At 55.9% G+C, this 18,995-nt stretch overlaps 1 protein-coding gene across 1 annotated transcript; it reads right to left on the bottom strand.

The window, feature by feature from the left end:
- Nucleotides 1-10,362: 10,362 nt before the first annotated feature.
- LTO1 (LTO1 maturation factor of ABCE1) lies at nt 10,363-16,912 on the bottom strand. Its single transcript, XM_060103188.1, has 5 exons — nt 16,749-16,912; nt 15,266-15,371; nt 14,092-14,162; nt 10,802-10,919; nt 10,363-10,518 (listed from the first exon to the last, which is right to left on the bottom strand). The coding sequence occupies exons 1-5, from the start codon at nt 16,796-16,798 to the stop codon at nt 10,450-10,452; spliced, it is 414 nt and encodes a 137-aa protein (XP_059959171.1). The 5' UTR covers nt 16,799-16,912; the 3' UTR covers nt 10,363-10,449.
- Between the last annotated feature and the right edge of the window lie 2,083 nt (nt 16,913-18,995).

Below are 18,995 nucleotides of genomic sequence, written 5' to 3'. Positions count from 1 at the left end.
GAGGGTGTGATGCCCTCCCAGCCGGGAGGAAATCCGGACCAGAGGTCTGTAGTGGGAGAGGGCCGCGTGGACCCCCCCGAGTTTGAGGACGGGCTTGCAGGCTGCCCCGACCACCTTAGACTACGGCTCTGGCCCCGGTGACATGACCCCCGTTGATCAGCCGCCTGCCAGCCCACGCCTGGCCAGTTCGCCCTCCCAGGTTATTTGCAGGTAGGAAAGGAGAGAAATGCGTTAACCCTCTGCTGGCGCAAACCGCTGTTTGCTCTGGGTGAATCATGGCCCCAAGGTGCCCTGAGCTCGGGGCAGGGGGGAACAACACCAGTGTCTGGGCAGCGGTCCAGCGGCCTTTCACACGGACCCGGCGACCTGGGAGGCCTGGTGGACACCTGTGACGTCCACCTTTGGGCTCCAGATGCCTGCGAACTGGCCGCATTCCCAAAGCCGGTGGAGGTGGGAAGTGAATCTTGGTCCCAGCTCTGCGGGGCCGGGGCCTCTTCCCAGAGCCTGGGGGTCCCCAAGGTGCCCTCATCCCCCAGCTGAGCATTCAGCGAGCGCTCCAGAGCCAGGAGGAGGCCTGGGTCACGCGCCAAGGATGGCACTACTTGCCAGGTCAGTTCACCGCAGCCCTAATGAAGCGCCTGCCATGTGCCAGCCTGCCCAGGGGGTGCCCACGGGGTCGGTGGGGCCTGTAGCTTCTGGGAGGAGGTGGGGTGTGCAGGCGCCAGAACTGCTGCCGCCCTGCCCCCGGGGCCTACAGGGTGCGCTGAAAGGGGGTCCCGTACAGCAGGGGACCGAGGGACGGTCAGAGCCTCGGGAGGTGCCCTGAAGCCCAGGGCCTGCTCTGCACCGCCGCGGTGGCTCAGCCCCGGGGACCCACTAGTCTGTGTCAGCACCGGGGCTCAATGACGTCGACGGCCACGGGCGTACAGAGGGGCCCAGGCGAGGCTCCGACGCCGCGAGGGCCTCGGGGTATCTTGAGGGGCAGGGGCAACACTCTGCATTAAGTTCCAACGAGAACCTGGGCAGAGGAAGCCGGGGGGCCGGCCTGCACTCCACAGGGAGCTGGACGCACAGGACACCAAGCCTGCGGGGCTGTTTGATGGTTTCTAACGTTGCAGGTGGAAAATCTGTTTGTGGGCTGACAGGTCGGACGGTGGAAAGGAAGAGGGCATGACGGGGAGGTGGCCTGTGAGGCACAGGGGGAGGGGGGGAGGCAGGGGCAGGGGCGCGGATGGGACCCAAAGTACACAGAGGGTTTGGGCCGAGTGAGGAGGGGCCCGGAGCCCCCCAGCGCCGAATCCCCAGCCGTGAGGCCCCCGGGGGAGGGGCAGCAGGCTTCTCTCAGTTATGCCATGGGCCCAGACCTCTCCAACCGCCCACGTCAGCTCGGGCATCTCCTCATGGGGACCCCCCCATGGGGGTCTGGCTGCCCTGTGCATATCAGGAAAACAAAAACTGGCCTTTGGAGACAAAGCCTTCCAGTGTCCACTCCACTGCCCCCTCCCGGAAGCCCGAACGCCTTCTCTCACTCCGGCCCACGGCCACTCACCTGGGGCCTCCCTGCCTCGCAGCCAGTCTCCCTGCCCCAGGCGGGCCCACCACCCTCTCTGCCAGAACCCCCTGGGGCTTCTAGCTCCTTCCGGCTCCATCCAGGGTCCTGGGACCTGGCCCATCTCTCCAGCCTCACACCCCCATCTCCCCCCAGCCTCACCCCCCGTCTCCCCCAGCCTCAGACTCTTCATTCCCCGAAGTTTCTGCCCAGGGGACTGCAGGACACACCAGACTACTTCCGGCCTCCAGTTGTGTGCTGGAGTGCCCACCCCCTGCTCTCCCCCAGGCTCACATAAGACTCTCTACAGTGTTCTCCACCCTGCCCCAGACAGGTGGCTCCGGGTGGTCCAGGAACCATTACACGTGGTGTTTCCCCTCCGGGCTGTGAGCCCTTGAGGACAGCTGTCTGGCTGGTCCTTCTCTGCCCACGCCCTGCACCCCGCCTGCATGCAGCGGGTGCTGAGCAGTAGGGCCGCGTGCGGGCTGCGGGCTTTGTGAGCTGCCGAGGGCTGGGCCCTACCTGACCCGGGTGCCGTGGGCAGACCCCGAGTTGTGAGGACTCGGGGGCTGGGGGGCTCCCCAGGGGCCGGGAGCACCTCATTGCCCTGACGAGGCCCGATAAGCCCCGGGACACAGCCTGGGCACTAAGGCGAGTCAGTTCCCTGCCAGGGCCCCAGATTCGAGGGGCCACAGGGCAGGCGTGTTTGCAGAGGTGGGTACTGCTGGGACTCTGGGCGCCAGGCTCCCCACCTTCCCTCTGAGCCCGTCCCTCCTGGAAGCCCGGCAGCAGCAGGGCTCGGCTGTCCCACCACGAGGCCAATCCCAACTCCGGGGGGGCGGCTGCATGGGTCGTGTGTCCCGCATGCTGGGCTGGCCTCCGCCGCCGTGCACAGGGCTCTGTCAGCCCAGGAATGTCTTTGATCAGGAGTTTATGCACAGGGGACGCAAGCCCCCAGCCTCTAATCCGTTCCCACAGTCCCCCTGCCCGCCGGCCCCTGCCCTGAGCCACACCTCGGCCCAGCAGACAATAGCCACGGCCGGTGGGCGGGCAGCGCCAGGGATGAGGGCCGGAGGCCTACATCCGGGGGCATTGTCACCGCCACTCACAGGGCGCACAGGAGGATGGGGAAGCTCTTGGCTCAAGGGCTGCCGTCGGCCCAGAGCCTATCAAAGACGGCAGCGTCTGTTAATCCTTTCAAGTTACAACTAGCAGCGAGACAGCCTCCCCAGGGCGGTCCCTCTAGAGCAGACCCGTCTAGCTGGAGGGTCTACCCACATTCTGGACCCCAAGCCCGCCGAGCATGCCGGGCCGTGTTCCTTCCCTGGTCCCATCGCAGGAGGACAATACCTCAAGTTCACGCAGCACGTACTGGGGGCCAGGCATTGTGCTAAGGGCCAAACACACCATTTCTCCCTACATCTTTTTGTTGTTGTCGTTTTGTTTTGTTTTTACGGCCGTGCCGCATGGCATGCAGAATCTTAGTTCCCTGACCAGGGATCGAACCCGCGCCCCCTGCATTGGGAGTGCAGAGTCTTAACCACTGGACGGCCGGGGAAGTCCTCTCCCTAAATCTTGAAACAGCCCCCAGGGGTTGGTGACAGGCAGGGGACACACTGGCGAGGGGGCCCTGTGGAGCCCACGTTCCTCTCGCAGGTCCAAGTATTCCCATCTTCCAGGTCAAGGGTAGGCAGGCTTCTCCACAAAGGGCCAGACAGGGAGTGTTAGGGGCTTTGCTGGCCATGGTCTCCGTCCAGCTCCTCTATTCCACTGTACGGAGCAGGCAGCCACAGAGGACAGCACGGCAACGAGCACAGCCAGGCGGGATCTGGGCTGAGGGTGGGAGTCAGCCGATTCCTGCTGGGGACAAGTAAACCGGGACCCAGAGAGGTGAAGTAACTGAGCCAGGATCACATGGCGGGGAACTGACCGAGCCAGGCCAGTGGCCGAGTTTGTGTCTCTGGGGCCTGGGCCCCTGGCAGTCAGTTTGGCTGCCTTGCCGAGAACGAGGTCTTCAAACATGGGCTTGAAGAAAACGCACGAAGTCTTCAAGTATTTTCACCCAACGGTCAGTGCGTGCACTCGGGGCGGCCCTGCTTTGCCAGGAGGCCCAGGGGTCAAGTTCAGGTCCACCCACATCCGAGACTTCAAGTCAGCGGCCCCTGCGGTCAGGGCAGTGTCTTGGTCAGCCGGCCTGGAGAAGGGTGGCCAGGCATGCTGGCAGTGTCGTCTGACGTGGTCAGTCATCGTTTGAAAAACACTCTCTCACACATGAGCACGTTTTAGAGGAAAAGACCCAGGAGTTGGATCTCAGCTCTGCAACTTTCAGGCTGTGCGGCTTCGCCTTCTGGGCCTCAACTTTCTCACGCATAAAACGGGGATAGGGTTTCCCTGGTGGCGCAGTGGTTGAGAATCTGCCTGCTAATGCAGGGGACACAGGTTCAAGCCCTGCTCTGGGAGGATCCCACATGCCGCGGAGCGACTAGGCCCGTGAGCCACAACTACTGAGCCTGTGCGTCTGGAGCCTGTGCTCCGCAATAGGAGAGGCCGCGATAGTGAGAGGCCCGCGCACCGCGATGAAGAGTGGCCCCCACTTGCCACAACTAGAGAAAGCCCTCGCACAGAAACGAAGACCCAACACAGCCAAAATAACTTAATTAATTAATAAACTCCTACCCCCAACATCTTCTTAAAAAAAAAAAAAAAAAAAAAAAAAAACGGGGATAGTCAACGTCTATAAGAAGGGCGGCTCCGAGAGGGCATCCTAGCATCTGTGACACACCCAGCACGGAAGTGGGGCTCAGTCAGTCTGCTCGGTGACCGCCTCCTGGGGTGACGCGAGGACCACCGGCTCGACGTCCACGAAGCGTTGAGCACAGTGCCTGATGCACAGGCATCAATCAGGAAACGTCACCATACTGTCAGTGTGACTACCACCATCCCGTGCATCGTGCAGGTGTGCAAGGAGGCCCCGCTGGTCCCCGGGGGGTGGTCGAGGCCATCCTTATTCCCCTCCTCTGGCAGTTCTTGGTCTTTGTGCCCACACTGAGCCCCCCACCTGGTGTTGACAGCACCCAGATTTCACTCGGTGCGAACCACCGTTCTCAGCTCAGTGGCTCAGGTGGGACTGAGCCCATCCCCAGCTCCAGGACAGGCGCCAATGGGCTCAAAGCCAACAGCACATCTGCCCCCCAGGACGAGTGGCAGGTTCAAGGGTGGATGTGAAATCTAACAGCCAACGAGACTCAGGGAGACATTTTCTGGAGCTTCTGGAAAAGGGAGCACTCCACTCTGTTCCTTAGGACTCCTGGGGGCTGGCACAGCCCGTCTGCCCTGACAGGGGCGTCCGTGATGCCACGGCCACAGGATGGAGCCCGAGCGTGAAGCCGGTCGTGCAGGAGAGCAAGAGGGGGACCAGGTCTCCAGACGAGCTGCTGGAGACTGCCCATCACAGCCCCTTACTGTTTGAGTCCATTTGATATGAGTTTCCTAGCATTTTCAAAGCTTCTTAACTATCACGCCGTATGTGTGTTTTCTACCTTTTCTAGATGTAACATGTATTACTGATATAAACAACAGGGGCTGAGGCCAGGGGAGAGCTTCGAGCCAGCCTTCACTGGCAGACCCTGTCTCGGCCCCTGTACAGAGCCAGCGGGGTCCCCCAAAGGCAGCTGGGGGAGGGAGCCGGGGGGCTCCTGTGCCTTGAGATAACAGCGTCTTTCTGGGGTGTAGGTACCACCTGCCCCTCAGCGCAGTGGAGACCAGGGAGCTGAGGCAAATGCCTTAAGAAGGAAGCTCCCCGCACGTCAGGCCAGGATGAAGGGTCTGGACGTGCCCGCGTCCTGCCTCTTCACTCAGCAGACGGCCAGACAGCCCAGACCTCCTTATCAGTGTCCTGGGGCTGCTATAACAAGCCACCACAGAGTGGGCAGCTACATCAAGAGACATTTATTCTCTCAAAGTCCTGGAGGCCGGGGCCGTGCTCCCTGCCCCAGGTCTCATGGCTGCTGGAAACGCCCGGCATCCCTTGGCTTACAGCCGCCTCACTCCGTTCTCAGCCTCTGCCCTCGCACGGCTGCCTCTCCTCCGTGTGTCTCTCTTTACACGGCATTCTCCTCTTCAAGGACGTAGTCATGTGAGACGTAGGGCCCCCTACTCTAGTACAACCCACCGTAACGCACACCTGAGTCACAGCTGCAAAAACCCTATTTCCAAAGGTCACATTCACAGGTACCAGAGGCTGGGACTTCATCCTATCTTTTAGGGGACATGGTTCAACTCAACAGATGTGTCTGAGCTCTCAGAGCTAGGGAACCTGTTCATGGAGCACCCTGGGATTTCAGGGGCACATGCCCACCAAAAATAATGGAAGTTCAATAAATCCTTGCTGAAAGGATGGAGACAGCCTGCCACCAAGTCTTCAGTTCCATGGCCGTTTACTTGGGGCATGGGGTCCCCTGGCCCATCACACTCCTGAGTGGGTAAAAACAGGATCATATTCAGGTATCACTCCAACCCTAGGGAGCCAAGGCCCAGCTGATCTGGTAAAGAGCACCAGGGAGATGGGGCCAAAGTGCTGTTTCCACAGGGGCCCCCAAGGGACACAGCAGCAAGGGCCTCAATGTCAGGTGAGGAGTTTAATCAGCCATCAGAGCTATGGAGAAGTTCACAGGCAAGGAGTGACTGTCCTTCTTGGGACACTGAAGCCCCCCTGAGCCCCCAAGTCCTGGTGGCTTGGATAGGCCCATCCCTCTGGGGGTCTGGCCCAGCACCTGCCCGACTCTCGTGTCCTGTGAGAACTGAACGCCGTGCCTGCTTTTCTCTGATGGATCATACTCGCTTGGGGACACGTTTCCTGGGCCGCAGGCCGGTTCCTTACTTCACTCACTAAGGAATGGAATGACTGTGGAGTTGGGACGACCTCACCAGTTACTTACAGGTTTTGATCTCTCCAAATTACGCTGTGTTTTCAGGTAGGGTGGAAGAGACATTCTCCACGGTGCTGAGCTCAAATGAAAGCTCACAAAGCGAGTCATGCCAAGGTCACCTCCTCCAAGGCTTCCTGCCCACCTTCCCACTCCCTTATCCCCCAGGCAGAGCTGAACGCCCCCCCCACCCCGCCTCCAGGCTCCCCATCCATCCCTCAGTGAGCCGTGCTCAGAGGGTTGAGGGCAGCTGATGGCCCACGCGGTCCCTTCCCATAAAGCCGACTGTCTCCGCCGCGATCAGCTAGATGCAAGACTGGTCACACAGACAGGCTGTGAATTATCAGGAAAATGAGACTCTGTTCTGGCTAAGAATAATTTAAGCAAACCCCTTGACCCCCACTGTGCTTAGGCCTGAGGTCAGCCACTTACTGCGACCGCTGGCACATCACTCAACTGGGAGCCCCAGGCCACCATCTGCCAGGGTGAGGGGGGCAGGCAGCGACCCCACCTCACAGGCTTTGTGGGCACTTCAGTGACCCAAGGAAGGTCAAGGCGGCCACGAGCAGCCACTCGGTAAATAAGACTTCTTATCCCTTCCTCCAAATCACTTCATTCTTTTCTCACCGCTGGGTAGAGAAAAACAAGCTGAACGTGAAGTAAAAGTAAGCGTCCGGGACTGGGTTCTGGCCTGTGGGTGGATGTTTCCCACCACCCACCACGGTGCCTCTGAGAGTACAGTTCCAACGTGGTAAGTTCAGGTGGATTGGTTAGCCTGCTTATTCCCAATTACTAATGTTCTAAAAAATAAAATGAAGTAACTTCAACTTTTTTTTTAAATAAAATTTATTTATTTACCTATTTATTTTTGGCTGCGTTGGGTCTTCGTTGCGGTGCGCAGGCTTCTCTTTGCATTGGCTTCTCTTGTTGCGGAGCACGGGCTCTTGGTGCACGGGCTCGGTAGTTGTGGCGCACGGGCTTCGTTGCTCCGCGGCATGTGGAATCTTCCCGGACCAGGGCTCGAACCCGTGTCCCCTGCATTGGCAGGCGGATTCTTAACCACTGCACCACCAGGGAAGTCCCAAAGTAACTTCAACTTTTAAGTGCAATGGGCTTCTTCTCTCCCAAGTTAAGTCTGTCCAGGCAGCCAGACAGGGTATCTATTACAGGCCACCCTGTATTCACCCTATGGCTGAATTATGTCCCCACAAAAATTCATGTTGGAGTCCTGCCCCTCAGAACCTAGAATGTGACTATATTTGGAGATGGGGCCTTTAAGGAGGTCATCAAGGTGGGCCCCAATCCAACAAGGGCTGGAGTCCTTAAAGCAACACCCACACACACAGGGACGACTGTGTGAGGACACAGGGAGAAGACAGCCGTCTACACACCAAGGAGAGGCCTCAGGAGGAACCGGCCCTGCCCACACCGGGATCTCAGATTCCAGCCTCCAGGACTGGGGACAGTGAATGCCTGTTGTTTAAGGCACCCACTGTGCAGCATTCGCTGTGGCAGCCCCGGCTGGCTAATAATGTGGCACAAAATATGCTGGGAGTTCCCGACAGGGAGCAGCAAGCAGGCCAGAGCAGTGGGGCATCTACGAGCCCCTGGAAAGGGGGAAACCCAACAAGGGCTAATATCCAACAGGACCAGGTGTAGGTGGACAGGAAGGGACGGGACGGGATGGGATGGGGGAGGGGCAAGCAGGATACCTTTGCCTGCAAACAATGGAAGCCCTCCTGAAGTGGCCTTGAACTAGGGCATTCATCACCTCCTATAACCGAGGCTGGCAAGCAGAGCGCCTCTCGGGGGTCAGTCAGCACAGCTGCTCGGCAATGTCCTCGGGCTGGGTCCTCTCTGGCTGGGCTCTGCCACGCCCAGGTCTGGCTTCATCCGTAGCTGCTTGCAAGCTGCCTGTTGTAATTCCAGGTGTCGCATCCCCGCAGGACAACTTCCAAAAGAGATACCACCTCTCTCAAGAGTGATGTGACCTTTCCCAGAAGCCCTCGGGTGTCCTCCACCGTCTCATGAGCCAGAAGAGCAAGCTCCCTGGACCCCATCGCTGGAGGTGGCATCACAGGAACAGAGTGGTTGTGACGCGAACAGGGGCTCTGTCTGTACTGTAATCCAGAACATCTGTCTTGGGTGACCAAGGGGTCCTGGAAACTGGGTCTCACCCTCCAAGAAGGAGCCAGGCCGGTGTCCAGGGGCCCTGAAGATGATCCATGAGCAGCTCGGCCCCGCGGGATGGGGGAAAGGAAGTGGCTGCCGGCTGCTCTGGCTGACACCTGGCAGGGGAGAGGCTGAGAGGAGAGAGACGGAAGGGGTGGGGGGGAGTGAGGTTTGGGGCAGGAGAGGTCAGTGATAAACGCACGCGGTGGCCGGCCAGGGGCAGCAGGACCCGGCCCTTTCCTGAACACCACGGGACGCCGTCCTGTCGCGGTAGCTGCCTCCATGCATATTAATGAAACACGCAGACACAAACACAACAGAAGGCTGTTCGGTGCGACCCTGGTACCTCAACCCCAAATATCACGGAGAAAGGAATGAATTCCCTAGATGTCACATCAAAAATGGTCCCAGACGGCCTTTTGCTTTAAAATATACTCTTTATTTTTATTTATTTATTTTTTTTGCGGTACGCGGGCCTCTCACTGTTGTGGCCTCTCCCGTTGCGGAGCACAGGCTCCGGATGCGCAAGCCCAGTCGGCATGGCTCACGGGCCCAGCTGCTCCGCGGCATGTGGGATCTTCCCGGACCGGGGCACGAACCCGCGTCCCCTGCATCGGCAGGCGGACTCTCAACCACTGCGCCACCAGGGAAGCCCTCTTTTTTTTTTCAATTATAAAAATAATACATTATCCAAACAGATTGCTTAGGAAGCACAAAAATCCACCCAGGAAAACGACAACAAAAGCCCCTCCGTCCCACCAGCCCGAGATAAGTGCTGCTGGTGTCTGTGACGAAGGCGCACCTGAGGCCGTGCACCACGTACAGATGATGCCTTTTAAGTCCGGGCAGAAGACAGAAAAACTCACACTAGAAGGAAGGCTGCAGTAAGGCTCCAAAGTTTCTGCACACTTAGAGTCTCCTCCCCTTGACCATTTTTGAGGCTGCAGAGCCCCACCCACCCGGGGACACAGGAAGAGCACGTCCCGGCTTCCTGGGGACAGGGCTGGCCTCTGCTCCTCAGCCAGACGCCCACGTCCATGGCCACATGAGATGCCCCAGGGCTCCACGGGGCATAGTGGGGACCTGCGGGCAGGGACCCCCGAGACTGTGGGTGCGACCGTGCATTCCAGAGCGGGCACCAGGAGACAGGGCTGGAGTCCCAGTTCTGACACCCACTGCCCTCGGACCAGGCAGTCTCTTGGGCCTTGGTTTCCTCATCTATAAAATGGGAATAACGCCTACCTCATGGGCTCCTGAAGGGACTAAATAAAACACGAGAAGCAGGTCACAGCACTGGCGCATCTCAAGGGTCAATAAATGTCACAGCACCCATCACTCCTTCCCACTAACCGGCTTTGTGTCAACCCTGTGCCTCTCATTTTTTAAAAAACTGTCCCTCTGAGCACTGACCAAAGCCCGGGGGGTAAAGGGGAGGTTTATCCTATCCAGAGCCAACCCGAGTCTAGATCCAGCCAGGCCTGCCAGGTGACAAGAACCCGTGAGCCAGGGGCCTGGACCCTGGACCAGAGAAGACCAGCCCGGTGAGGGCTCTGCCAGGGCCGCGTTCACGCTGCAGAGCAGACAGGGCCCAACAAAGGACAGGCCTATGTGGAGGGGCCCCGTGGGGGGCACGGAGGCCACCCGGCAGACCTCGGGGGAAGGAAGCCCTTTCAGCGGCCAAGCTGGAACCCTCCCTGCAAAACAATGAATCCCCCATCATTGTTTTGCCTTTAATCACATTTTTAAACACTTAACATACGAACATCTGTTCCCTGATGTTTCGTCTTTGTGCGTCTGTCATCCTCAAAATGAAAGTCCGGAACCTTGTGCGCTAATTTTAAAGTCGGGCTGGACGTTTAGTAATGAACAAAGCTGAAAACACAAAAGAAAAAAAATGTTTTTTTAAATTAGAGCAGAACTCTCTCTCTCTAGCTGCAGCTCTACTTGTCTAGGTCACCACCCTTAAAGAAGTTCTCACACCTGTTCCCTAGATGGTCCTCGGTTTCCTTAGATCGACATACAGAAGGATTTGCTTTACTGACCATTTATATGTTACTGGTGGCCCCAAAACCATTAGCAAAATGAGCCCCCAGGGCTGCCCCAACTACATCTGAGAAAGGCACCCTGATCAAAACGAAACACACAGGACACAAACCTGCTTAAATTTCCCTCTAATTCTCTCTAAGTCTTCATGAAGTTTATCATAAGTAGGGTCATCATAAGGGAATTTCTGAATCATTCTAATCAACGATTCTAAGACCTTCATCTTTTTGCTGTAAAACACAGAAATAAAGACTTTTAGTCCTTTGCACACAACAGGCTCAGCTTATGTAACAGCGATGCCGCTAGATGGCTTTAAAGTGGTCGTGCTGAGCACGCCTGGCCTCGGGCACTGGTGACTCACTTTGTCGTCACACTAAACAACCTTTACTCACCTGGCAATGTGAGCCCGCCCACACCGCATCCGGACATCAAGAGCGAACCCACCTTACAGGGACAGCTCCATCCGGACCCAGCGGCCAAGGCAACACCAACAAGCACGCCGACCGCCGGTCCCCAGGTCTGACCCCAGAGCAGACAGAAGCAGACGGGAAAGAGTGCCGGGCAACCTGCTCCGAACCTGGGGATTTTCCAGGATCTGCAATCCTCACGCTCACAGCCTCTGGGAGTTTAACAGCAGGTAAACCGGCAAGCCCCCTCCATCCATAGGGCAGAAACCAGTGGCTGGTGTTTGAGTTTGGCTCCCTCTCCCAGGAAGACAAGGAGCTCAGCTAGTGGGCGGCCTGGAGCACAACCGCCCCAAGGCACTCAGGTATTTCACTGTCTCTGAGCCTCAGCGTCCTCATCTGTAAAGTGGGGCCTTAACGGCCACCTCCCAGGCTCTCAGGAGGATAAAGCCCAGAACGTGCTACAGAGTAGGGGCTCGATAAACATCAGTCTCTTCGCTTCATCTGGGAGGGTGGGTGCCCTCTGGGTCATAGGCAAGCGATACTGCCGAGCCACCTTCCCAGGACCACATCTGATCCCCAAGGTGTCAGGAGCACGCCAGATATCTGATCCCTGGGAATCCTGAAGGACTCATCCTTAGGATGAAGCAATAGCCATTCAAAGTGACCAGGACCTGCTCACATTTGCGGTTTTTAAACCAGTTTAGAAGAACTATGACGGCCACCTCTTGGAGAAAATACAAAACTGCGAAAGGTCAGCGTGAGTTAATTAAAGCAACAAAGCACTTGGTTTCCAGGGAGTTGGAAGGCAGATGCCAACATGCGGGAAACGGCTGTACCTGCCACAATACAACGACTACCACCCACTCCCAACTCTGCAAGCAGTGACGGGTCATTCCTGCCTTCCCGGGTCAGTGAAGCTACTCCAGACACACCCAGCCCATCCCACGGTCAAAGCCAGTGCATGTCAGGAGGGTGTGACCCGCTCACGGCTGGTGTAAGGGAAAAAGCCTTCACCAGACAGAGTAGCATCTCAGGGTGGGTCAGAAAGCTATGGTCACCTGATGGAAAGGTCGCCATCCTTCAGGCTGAGACAGGGCTCTCCACACAGCTTCTCTGGTGTTAAAATTCCCTCAGCTCACCGAACGATAACACACATGGCAGGTGTTTCTCTTTTAACATCCTTACGTGAAACATAAAGAAGCAGATCCTCTGCCCGCCTTCTACCATTTAAAAAAAAAACTGTAGACTTAGAAAATCCAAAAACCATTGCTCTAAGATAAAGGGTTTTAGGCTGTGTTTCAAAGGGCTTCCCGGGCTCTGCAGGTGGGGTGGGGATGGCGGGGCGGCGGGCCACGGGCCCTCTGATGGACAGACCGGGGGCGCGGCTTTAGGATGGGAGGGAACCCCTGCCCTGGGGTGCGGGTTGGCAGCCCCCAGCTGTGAGACCCTTCACACCCAGTGCAAGGCCCCCCGTGAGCCGCAGATCCCGGTACAGGGAGAGGGGAAGGCTGCTGAAGCATTCCGAGTCAGTGCGCCCCACCCCGCCTTCGTGGACCGGGAGCGGGGAGCCACGCTCCGCTCCGACAGCCGCCCAGTGGCGCCCGGGGCTGCCAACCACTGTCCCAACCTGACCGCCAGCTACCCGCCCACTCCCACTGAATCTTCAGAGGAAAATCTCTCCAAGATGGCCCTCGGCTGATGGACGAATCCGGTCAACTCCCACTTGCTCAGTGACAGGACAAGTCAGAGAGCAGGCGAGCCCACAATCCCCCAGACTCTGTCTTGAGCATCCCCGCTCTGACATTTCAATATGGCTGTGGCCCAAGTTCTAGAAATTCAAAATATTCCAAATAAGATGACAGGTCACGTGGACGGGGGAATGCCAGCTTCCCTGCTCTGTTATCCACTCTCCTGGCACCCCTCCCAGGCCAGGCAAAGCCACCAGACATCAAGATGATGCAGAGCAGCGCCGAAGCCCAGTGTCGGCTCCCATGAGCGGCAGGACGGCCTTTCACATAAGGGTGCGTTTCCAGCTTAAGAGTGAAGACCGGGGGTGGGGACAGGGTCCTGGGGCTTCAGGAAGCAGCACCCAGCAAGAGCACGCTCCAAAGGCTACAGATGGGCTTCCCTGGTGGCACAGTGGTTAAGAATCCGCCTGCCAATGTAGGGGACACTGGTTCGAGCCCTGGTCTGGAAAGATCCCACATGCCGCGGAGCAACTAAGCCCGTGCTCCGCAGAAGCTGAGCCTACACTCTAGAGCCTGCGAGCCACAACTGCTGAGCCCGTGTGCCACAACTGCTGAAGCCTGTGTGCCTAGAGCCCGTGCTCCACAGCAAGAGAAGCCACCGCAATGAGAAGCCCGCGCACCGCAACGAAGAGTATCCCCCGCTCACCGCAACTAGAGAAAGCCCGCGCGCAGCAACGAAGACCCAATGCGGCCAAAAATAAACTGAAAAAAAAAAAAAAAAAAAGGCTACAAACACTACAAATAACAGCTCATGGTTACTTAGTGCTTCCAGGTACCTGACACCTGTGAAACACATGAAATGGGTCATCTCATTAGCAGACCTTTCAGCTACATTAAAGAAACCAGTGACAAGGGAGTCACCATTTCTGAGCCCTGATCATACCACGACTGTTGTTCTGCTTGTTACAAGCTCAGAGGAGAGATGAAGGAGAAGATAGTATAATTTTCATCGTGGTTTGACTGGCAGGGTAACCAAAAGCCACTCAGCGCCCTAAGGTCTCCTCCAGTGGGATCCGAGGACCCTTGGGAAGTAATAACAACGGATGTTCACCCAACACCAGAAATGTGCCCAGTGCTTTCTAGTTACTATTTCCTGTAAACCTCATGACAACATTTCAGGTTCAGCCTGGTTATTTCTCCATTTTACAGATGAGGGGACTGAGGCACTAACCGCCCAAGGTGAGAGTGAGCTATGGAACCGGAACTTCGCATCCAGACACCGAAGAAGAAAGAAGGCTCAGCTTTACCTGTCTTTCTCAGTGGTGCAGCCGTGCAGGAGACATCTCCAAGCAAAAGCAAAACCTTGGTAGCACCCGATCTGTGAATTTACGAAACATTCAAGAGTGAGATGACTAACCAACAGCTATATTTGATCTAAATATCAAGCTCTCAAAACAAAAAGGGGGGCAGGGGCCCAGGGGGCAGTGGTGCTTCTTCTCTTGTTGTTCTGGAAGCACCCACTGGGCACCAGGCTACAGAAGTTGGAGGTCAAGTCACCAGCGGGGCAGCCAGCCTCCAAGGTGGCCCCACTGGGCCCCACCTCCCCACCCCCTGGTAATCCTGCCCTGTGCGGTCCCCTGACCGGATCGGGGTGACCTTGACGAGCAGGAGCACACACAGGAAGAGGCAGCACGTGACCTCTGAATCCAGGCACTAACAGACAACGTCACCTCTGCCCTGCCGACGTGGGTCACCCGCACAGTGTCACGAGGACACTCAGGCAGCCCTATGGAGAGTTCACGCGGTGAGGACACCCGCGTGAGCAGCCACCTGAGAAGTGGCTCCTGCAGCCCCAGCAAGCTTCCAGCTGACTGCAGGCTGGCTGACTCTTAACTCCAGCACCCAGAGACCCCGAGCCGGAACCAGCCAGCTCAGCAGCTCCTGGACCACAGACCCTCAGGATCCGTGTGAGATAATAAGCACTGGTTGTCTGAAGCCCACGTGTCTTGTGCTGATTCGTTTTGCAGCAACAGACACCTAATACAGTCCTGACGGCCTCAGACGTTACTGTTTAGGGCCAGCTATCTCCATAAGTGAGGGCCAATCTAGGTCGAAGGGCAGGAGGAAAGGAAAATCAGGAATTTCAACAGAAATATAAATGGCATGTTTTCACATGACACAGGGTGCTCACTCTCTGGGGGAGGATCCAGCTGGCTTAAGACACAGGGCAGCACCAGACACTCGACGTCGCCTGAGGCGAGGGGGGACTTGTCTTCTCTTTCTCCAGCCCACCTGACTTCATCATCTCCACACAGCAACCCTCTGCGGGTTCCGTTCTGAGACGATTTCTCCGTCAACGTTCTATCTAGCCTACGGCCACGTGAAGAGGCCTGAAGTCGTGGCTCGATCATACTGATCATCAAGGCAAATTGTCACTGGTAAGAGAAAAGGATTCCTTTCTAAGTGGGGGGTCCCACTTACCTCAGATCCGATTTTAGCTCCATGTAACGTGCCATACTGTCTTCCTTCAATCATACCCAAGCTACTTCCTTCTTCGTAGCCTTCCTGATAACCTTCCCCGTGAAACCTGCAACAGAGAAGAGGAAGCATGAGCAAATAAACAGGAGAAAGAGCATTCTTCCTGCAAAAACCTCCCTCTTCCACATTGCCCAGACCTAGCAAGACAAGACCTAGTACTGTAGAAAAAGAAGAAAATTTAAGCCAGAAAACGTAAGTTCCAACCTCAGCTCCACCCCTCCCTAAGTCTCTCCGTCTGGCAAGTCGCTGTAATTCCGGAAGCCCAATTTACCTCTTCTACAAAGAGGAAGGTGGGCTAAATCAGTGATTCCCAAACCTGGCAGAATATCAGAAACACACAGGAAAATTTCAAAGATACAAATTCAGGGGCCTCACCCCTCGTATTCAGTAAGTCTGGAGTAAGGCCCAGGAATCTGCTTTGCAAAATCTCCCCGGTAATTCGTCTGCAGCCAGGTCATCGAGCCCCTGTTCTGGGTCTGTAAGCTAGACTGCTTGGTCAAGGGCTTCAAAAAAAACAAAAACTCTGCAACATGTACCGGGCTTTCCATCACATCTCAGGAGACTAGCAAGGAGAAACGCCATCAGATGATCACAAAATGTACCGTGACCGTGGCGCCTGCAGTAGAATAAAGGCTCTGACTTTGAAGGCCCAGCAGTGTAACTGGCATCATCATAACCTGGTCACCAAAGTGAAAGGGGTGTGCTGGGGCACCCAGTGAGGCCGAGGGGATAGCTCCCACTTACTGGCTGTGTGGCCCTGGGAGTGACCTTGCCTCCTCATCTGAAAGACGGGGTGAAGCATAGGATCCACTTCACAAGTAAGGCTAAAATAAATAACTGGATACAACGCTTAGCTCAGAGTCCAATTCACAGCAAGCTCCAAATAAACGTCAGCGACTGTTTACTGTTCACTCTCTTCCTTAACTGACACCTACTGATGTCTCAAGTGCGCAGGGCACTGGAAGACAGCCACAAAGCAACCAACAGCTCCCCCGCCCCCCCTCGTCACAGTCCTAGGCGCTCCCCGGGGGCTCAGGAGGGAAAAGGATGACGCCTGACACGTTTAAGAGCATGTCCGTGAATGCTGCCGTATGTCCTACCACTGAGGAACAAGAAAAAGGGGCAGCGCCCAGATGGCAAAGGTCCGTCCCACCCGAGGAAGAACCGTCCCTGGAGGGAGGCAGTCACCAGACCGAGCAGATGCGTGAGGCAGCCCCGGACGAGGGAGGGTCTAGAGGAACAGCTGGGCACATGACGCTCGCCCGAGAGGCCGATGAGCAAAGGAGAAGCAGCAGCATCTCGGGCCCTCCCGCACCAGCCGCCTTCTGAGCCACAGCGCGTTCCCCCAGGGCCCGGGCGGCCGCCGCAGCCCAGCGGCTGAGAGCAGACCTGCTCGGGTAGGGGCCCGGCCCAGCCCCCTACCCACCTGTCATCCGCCATCACGATGGTGTCGAACATGTCGTGACTCCCGGCCATGGCGGCAGCAGGCCCGCCCCTCGAGCTCCGGCGCCAAGCGCTCCGGCCGCAGACCCACGAGCCTCGGGCACGGACGCACCGCCTCTAAAGAAGCGAAGTCCACTTCCGGGGGCGGCCGCGCGGCGCAGGCCGGGTAAGGACGGCACGCGGGAGGGCTCAGCACGCGCCGGCGCGGGGCCAAGCCGCGTGCGCGGCGGCGGCGCTGGGCGGAGCTAGGCCGGGACGCGGCCCCGCCCCGAGGCCTCTTCGCCTCGCTCCCCGGCTCCCGCCAGGGGTCAGCTGCTCTCCGCCTGGAGCATCCACCTGGCTGCGGGGGTGGGGGTGTGTGTGGGGGTGACCTGTGACCTCACCGTCACAAAACCAGGCAGATGCAACCGAACTGCCAAAAGCGGCTTGGAAGGAATCGGGGGAAAAAAATGGAAAAGTTACCAAAGAACCAACGCCTCCGGAGGCTCTGCCAGTGGGGTTTTGAGGGGAAAAGTTCCAGGAAGGGCAATTCCCGGCGTGGAGGCACGACCCAGAGGAGAGTGGCCCGGTCCCCCACCGACCCCGACCCAAAGCCAGGGGCCACCCTCCAGGACGACGTCAGACGTGAGACCCCGCCTACAATGCCATTAAATCCATGTTAACAGTAATCCAGGGACTGCAGGCCTTTGTCCAAGAAACGCAGGGCTGATCCGACCCCAGGGAAGATGAAACAGCAGCAGGTGACAGGGAAACAGCCTGGTCGTCTTAACACTCGCTGGGAAAGACATTATACATGTTGAAACTTAATTGAAACTCTATAGTTTTTTGAAAACTGGAAATAAAAGTTTTTGTGTTTTTATTCTTGCAGTTGTTTGATTGTAAAGCAAAACCAGAGTAATTCATAATTCACGTAGAGAGTCAAGAATCAGCACAGAAGGGTTCATGATTAAGAGCCACCTGTGCCCTCACTCCAGCTGGAGGCATCCCTGCCTCTTGAAAAAATAGCTTCTAGCTTCAGTCCTCCCATTTGTCATTGCCATGACAGATACATCCTGAACACGATTTTTAAAAGGTACTTCAAACTATCAGCCACAATAGAACATAGATATGAAATACCAAAAGCATTCCCATTAAAATCGGAAGTAAAACGAGAATGCCTTTATCAGGTGCCCATTGAACGCATCTAGGAGGCCTAACCAACGCAATAAAATTGAGCAAAAAGTCTATCCAAAAAAAAAAAAAAAATCCGACAAACTACTGTTATTTGTAGATGTGATGGTCCATCTAGAAATCCCCAAATAAGCATTTAAGACACTCTCAGAATTCGTAATAGAGTTCAGCAAGTAGCTATATACATGAAGAATTGCCAAAAAAATCACTTGCTTTCTATTAATTCTAACACTAATTGGTAGTAGCCTGAGCAGGGATGACTGGGGAAATCCACTATACCAAGATCACAGTAAATTTCTTAGAAATAACAAGATTTGAGCAGGACCTATACAAAGAAAACTACAGCTACACCACCCCCCTGGATGGGAAGAAATGCAATACCAATCAGTTTCCACATGATCTGGGGAGAATGTGTCAAATTCTAAATTTCATCTGGATGAATAAATTGATAAGAATAACTAAGGTGTTTTTGAAAGAGGGAATGATATGGAGGGCTTGCCATACGAGATTTGAAAAGATAGAAGTCTCCATAAAAATATTGTAGCATATTGGTTCAAGAATAGACCGATAAAAAAAAAGAATACACAGATGAATGAAATAAAGATGGAGTGGCCTGGAAGGAGACTCTAGGAAATGTAAAACCTTTCCACATGATAAAAAGCACCACAAATTAATGAGGAAAGGGGATACGCATCAATCACTAAAATGGGAAAATTTGTGGTTGGGAAAAGTCAAGTTCCATTTATATCTCATACCATTCATCAAAATAGTTCCAAACGAATTAAAGACTTTTTTTAAAAAAAACATTTAAAAATTGAGGTGGAACATTCAGGTAAGCATGGAGATGCATTTAAAAAAATATATTTACTTATTTATTTGGTTGTACCGGGTCTTAATTGCAGCTGGTGGGCTCCTTAGTTGTGGTAGGCATGTGGGATCTAGTTCCGCGACCAGGGACCAAATCCGGGCCCCCTGCATTGGGAGCACGGAGTCTTATCCACTGCACCACCAGGGAAGTCCCTGGAGTTGCATTTTTAACACATGAAAAGCCACGGAGGAC

The sequence above is a fragment of the Mesoplodon densirostris genome, chromosome 7 (genome assembly GCF_025265405.1).
Source record: "Mesoplodon densirostris isolate mMesDen1 chromosome 7, mMesDen1 primary haplotype, whole genome shotgun sequence".
Lineage (NCBI taxonomy): Eukaryota > Metazoa > Chordata > Mammalia > Artiodactyla > Ziphiidae > Mesoplodon > Mesoplodon densirostris.
The sequence above is the reverse complement of the archived record's forward strand: the minus strand, read 5'-3'. Positions and strand labels throughout refer to the sequence as shown.